This window comes from Sciurus vulgaris (assembly GCF_902686455.1).
Source record: "Sciurus vulgaris genome assembly, chromosome: 4".
NCBI classification, from domain to species: domain Eukaryota; kingdom Metazoa; phylum Chordata; class Mammalia; order Rodentia; family Sciuridae; genus Sciurus; species Sciurus vulgaris.
This window is the reverse complement of record NC_136464.1, coordinates 143,055,189-143,060,227: the sequence shown is the minus strand read 5'-3', so window position 1 is coordinate 143,060,227 and position 5,039 is coordinate 143,055,189. Positions and strand designations below refer to the sequence as shown.

The 5,039-nt window shown below is 44.5% G+C and overlaps 1 protein-coding gene across 1 annotated transcript; it reads right to left on the bottom strand.

Moving 5' to 3' along the window:
* LOC306658991 (putative sperm motility kinase W) lies at positions 1-1,413 on the bottom strand (the record flags this gene model as incomplete). Its single annotated transcript, XM_079136248.1, has 1 exon — positions 1-1,413. The coding sequence occupies one exon, from the start codon at positions 1,411-1,413 to the stop codon at positions 1-3; it is 1,413 nt and encodes a 470-aa protein (XP_078992374.1).
* Positions 1,414-5,039: the final 3,626 nt, after the last annotated feature.

Here is a 5,039-nt window from a genome sequence, read left to right as displayed (position 1 = left end):
TTAGATAGGAACCACCCGGTTTCCACACTTAGCAGGTCTCTGGTCTCCCTGTGTCTCAGACACATCTTCACTAACACAGGAGGGTATGCAAGAGCACAGTCGGCGGAAGCAGGCGACGATCCTCTGCCTCACCCGCTTCCAGCACTTCCTGTGGCCCTGGGGGTGGGCTGTGGTGGCATCTTGGGAGACGTGGCTGTCGGCTGATATGCAGGGTCCGGGTTTGTCGTGCACAGAGTCAGGCTGGGAGGCTAGGCTGGGAGTGGGGGTCTTGTCATGCAGGAAGCGGAGTCTAATGGCAGGCACGCTGCAACTTCTCTCAACCTTCTGCCCTGACTCTTCGGCCTCCTCAGGTGGCTGAGGTTCACAGGGCAAGGGGGAGGTGTGTAGGGCAGGCTCACTCGCCCTCCTCTTTGGGAGGACAGGGAACACGGAAGGATCCCTGGGGCACAGCTGAGGTAGCACCCTCCGCCTCACAGGCTTCATGCGGCCTGTCCCCTGGCTTATCTGCTGCTGCACTAGGAGATACGCAGCCATGGCATCGTCAAACCTCCTCTTGGATAGAGACACCCAGGTAGTGTATGGGTCGAAGCCCATGTCGAAGAGGACCGTCAGTACTGTGGGGTCTGAGAGGCTGGGGAGGGGCTCATCATGGGAAGATGAGTTCTCCTCACCCTGATTCAGCCAGGGGTCCTTCAAGATGTCCTCTACGGAGAGCCTGCTTTCAGGGTCGTCTGCCAGGATTTTCTTGACCAGTTCTTGTGCTTCAGCAGACACGTGCTGGGGAAATTCCAACTCAGCATCGGAGATACTACGCGGGCGGTCACCCGTCAACACGAAATACAAAATGATACCCAGTTTCCAGCTGTCCTCTGCAGGGCCCTCCAGAGGGCCCCAGGACTCGTTCTGCTGCTGCCCAGGCTTGACAACGGTGCTTAAGCCAAAATCGATGAGTCGGATGTCTCCCCTGGCATCCAGCACAATGTTCTCGGGCTTCAGGTCTCCATGCACGATGCACATCTTGTGGCAGTAGCACACTGCACACGTGATCTGCCTAAATAGTCTCCTAGCCTCCTCTTCCTCCTGCATGCCCCCATCCGGGATGAAGTCAAATAGCGATCCCCTGCCTCCATGCTCCATCACCAGGTAGACATGTTGGTCGGTGTCAATAACCTGTAAGAGCTGGATCACATTCGGGTGGTTCAGGGTCATCAATGCCCGTTTCTCAGAGCGGGCCAAACTCTTCCACATTCTCTTTTCCAGGACTTTCACCGCCACCTCTGCCCCAGTGAGCAGATGGCGGGCGAGGATCACCTGACCAAATGCCCCATGCCCAATGGCCCTCAAGACCTGGTAACGGTCTGTGAAGGCCTCCTCCTGCACCACTACACTAGTCTCTCTACTCTTCCTAGCCATCCTAAGCAGGAACACCCACTAAGGAAGCTAGCTAAAAAAAAAAATAACAAACCAAAACAACAAACCAAAAGCAAAAAACAAAACAAAACAAAACAAAAAACCCAAATCAAAGAACCAATCACCAAAGTCCACAGCCACCAACCACCAACCGCCAACCACCAAACGCGCTAACTATCTGGGAGTCCGACAGGTCACCACCAAGAGCTTCCTGTACTTATGGACAAAGACCCACCGCAGCCACTCAGTTATATACCCGGTGTTGGACATTCCGTCACAATGGCTCCTTGTGAGGTCAGAACAAGAAATGGCCCTGTCACATCTGTCATCACCCCCACTGGCCATCTCCCTTTGAGCCTATAGAACATTTTCCACCTTCACTATAAGAACAAGAAAAGACTCTAGAAGCTTTTCAATCCAATGGGTTATGGAAATAGATAGTATTTCTTAAAAATCAAAATTTTTATAGTACTTTAATGGACTTCTTTTCAAATCTAGAAATAGTCTCTAATAACTTTGCCTTTGGAAGAATTCAGTATATCCATACTCAAGGTATTCAACTTCTTTATTTCCAACACTGAATAATGACTGTCATAAGGATGGTAGCGCCTCACTCACGTCATGATAATGTGATAATGTTCTGTTTCCTAAGACACTCTAGACACAGTATGCACACCTACCGGGTTGAGAGGGTGGAAAGGTTCATCATAATTTCCCTATAAAGTCCTCATCTGATCTCTCATTAGAAACCCTGGAGCACAAAACATGGTAGTTTGAAATACTCAAAGTGATAAAGGACAAACCCTGGAAGCCAAGAATTCTAGTAGCAATAAAAAAAAAATGTCCCTCCCAGAGGGGGAGAAAATGGAGGAATTCCCAGATGACTTGGTCCCTTTACGCTTCTGTAAATAAATGCCTTAGACTGGGTGATTTATTAACAGATTACCTACTCCCACTTCTCCCACTTCCATAGACTGGCAAGTTCAAGGTCAAAGTACTTTTGTATTGTGTCCTCACATGATGGAAGGGCATAAGGGTGGAACATTTTCCTCAAGAACCCCCCACCCTATTTCTTTCTTTTCTTATTTTTTTGTATATACTTTCAACTCCACCCATCAGCCCAGAGCCTCTCACACTTTAAGCAAGTGCTCTGTCACTGAGGTACATCCCTAGGCTTTTTCCTGTGAGAAAAGGTCTTGCTAAGTTGCTCAGGCTGAACTTGAACATGGGATTCCAAAGCCTCCTTGTCCAAAGCAGACAGGCTTACAGCCTCTAGTGGTTTAAAAAAAGGGGTGTTCCCCAAAAGCTGTTGGGTTAATAAATATTCAAAGGAAAAATGAATGGATTGCCAGAGCTTTGCCTCTCAGACCCTACTCGTGTCAATGGACTAAACGGGTGTAACTGCAGATGTATAGAACATGACTGAACAGTGGGTCACTGGAGTAATGCCCTGAAAGGATGCTTCTTCCCTGTGTCTCCTTCCCTCTTTGTGTTCCCTTGCTGCCATGAAGGAAGCAGCTTTCCATTGTTTGTCCTTTGTCCTATGATGTGCTGCCCCACGTTGGGCCAATAGCAATGTTTTCAACCATCTATGGACAGAGGCCTCTGAAATCCTGAAATCCAGTTAAAATTTTCATTCCTATGTTGTTCTTGTTGGGTTGGGTGGTTACACTGCCAAACAAAGCTAACTGAAACAGAAATTGATACTGAGCAGTGGGGTCATTGCTATGACTAAATGTACCACATCCATCAGAAACCATTAAAACTGATTTGCACCAAGAATACTGAAGAGTTTAGAGATGACAGCCTGAAAAGTATTGGAATGTAGTAAGTGGAGGTTAATGAGCAATTTTGGGAGGAGGTCAGAAGACCAGAAGACCAACAGGAATGCTGAACATGCTAATGAAGTTTCAAAGAAAAGGAAGAATCTATGTGAAATTGACCACTTCCATTGTTTTCTGTCAAAGAACTTGATTCTATTTTGTCCATTTGCTGAGGCTCTGTTTTAGGATAAATTTTAAAGCAAGGGACTCATTAATCGGGTGGAGGGAATTACAAGACAGCACACTATTCAGTCACTAGCATGGATATTGCTGGCAGCATTTAGTCCAATTTACTGTGAGAATGGACAGCAACAAACTGATCTAAAGGATTTTCAAAACTTGCAGTGTGGAAAGAAATGCATATGCAATGCTGAGGCTAAGGAAGATGTGCTTGTTGAAAAGATTACAGACCCTAAAGAGATGCGAGGTTCTTTGCACAAACACAATAAGGAAGATGACTTGAGTGTATCACGGGAATTTGCAAGACCATACCCACTGAGGTGTAGAGGAGGCTATTTCTTTGAATAGAGATTGTGGGATCTTCTGCCAACCCGAGAATGTCTAAAATGTTCTTTCACCCTAGAAGCCATATTATTTTTTATTTCATACACAATGCATTTACTTATTACCTTCCTGACATCAGAAAACCAAGGGAGATGGGATGCAGATACATATGTGCAGCATTCTCCACGTTACTGATAGGCTGCTATATGTTCACATCAAATTGGTTTCTCTTTCACATGTAAAAAGACCCTCATGGGGACCACAAAGAAATACCAGGAATATCCCCAAAATGAAAGGGATGGGAATTCAAACTTTCACTACTAAAATCAACTAGATAAGAGAGAAGATAATCATAGAAGTATAAAAGGCACAGTGAATCCTGTTCTCCTTATCAGGGCACAAGACCTAGCCAACTAGGTACCTGGCCCATTCTCCATTTAAGGTCACAAGTGCCAGTAAACCAGCTGCCCATGTTATTCTCCTCATAAGGTCACAAGTCCCAGTGAGCCAGCTCCCCACTCTGCTCTCCTTATAAGGACACAACAGACCACTCTGTTCTCCCTTTGCGGACAAAAATGCAACAGTACCAACATCTCATGCTTTCTCTCTATGATGAAGTAACTAACACTGAACAAAAAGCTCATCCTATTCCTATTCCTTTAAGACCCAATTTTTGGGTAATTACATCATAATAATGCCATTTCTGAAAAAAAAAAATCTCTCTTTTCTTAGGTGTGGAGTTATAACCTAAGCATGTTTTGCAGGGATATAATTCAACCCATATTGTAATCTGTTCTTATTTTTCTAAGAGTTTTTATCCATAGATTTTGAATTTGCCACATGATTTTCTAGGCTTATCAATGAAATGCATTATTATATAGGGATTTTTTCATGTCAATTTCATGATGGACTTTGGACATTCAATTTGGGTTTCTTCCATTGCTTTATTTTGGCTTAATGATCTGGTAATACCTGCCTCATAAAATAAGTTGTGAATGGCTCCCTGCTCTTCTACTACCCAGAAATAATTGCATAGCATTTCACCAATTCCTCTTTAATTGTGAGGTAGAATTCTCCAGTAATTTATTTCCAAAAATCTCTTTGGAGATTTTCAAATGAGGAACATAACTTTCTAAAGATCATTCCACACTGAAAGGTTGATGTTCTTGTGGTAGTTCACACTTTTCCAGAAATTGGTTTATTTCATCTCAATTGTAGTTTGTGTTCTGTTGTTCAGTTATACTACTCCATTTTCTGTTACTCTCATGAAAGTAACAAGGTTTCTCTCCATTGCTAAGGTTG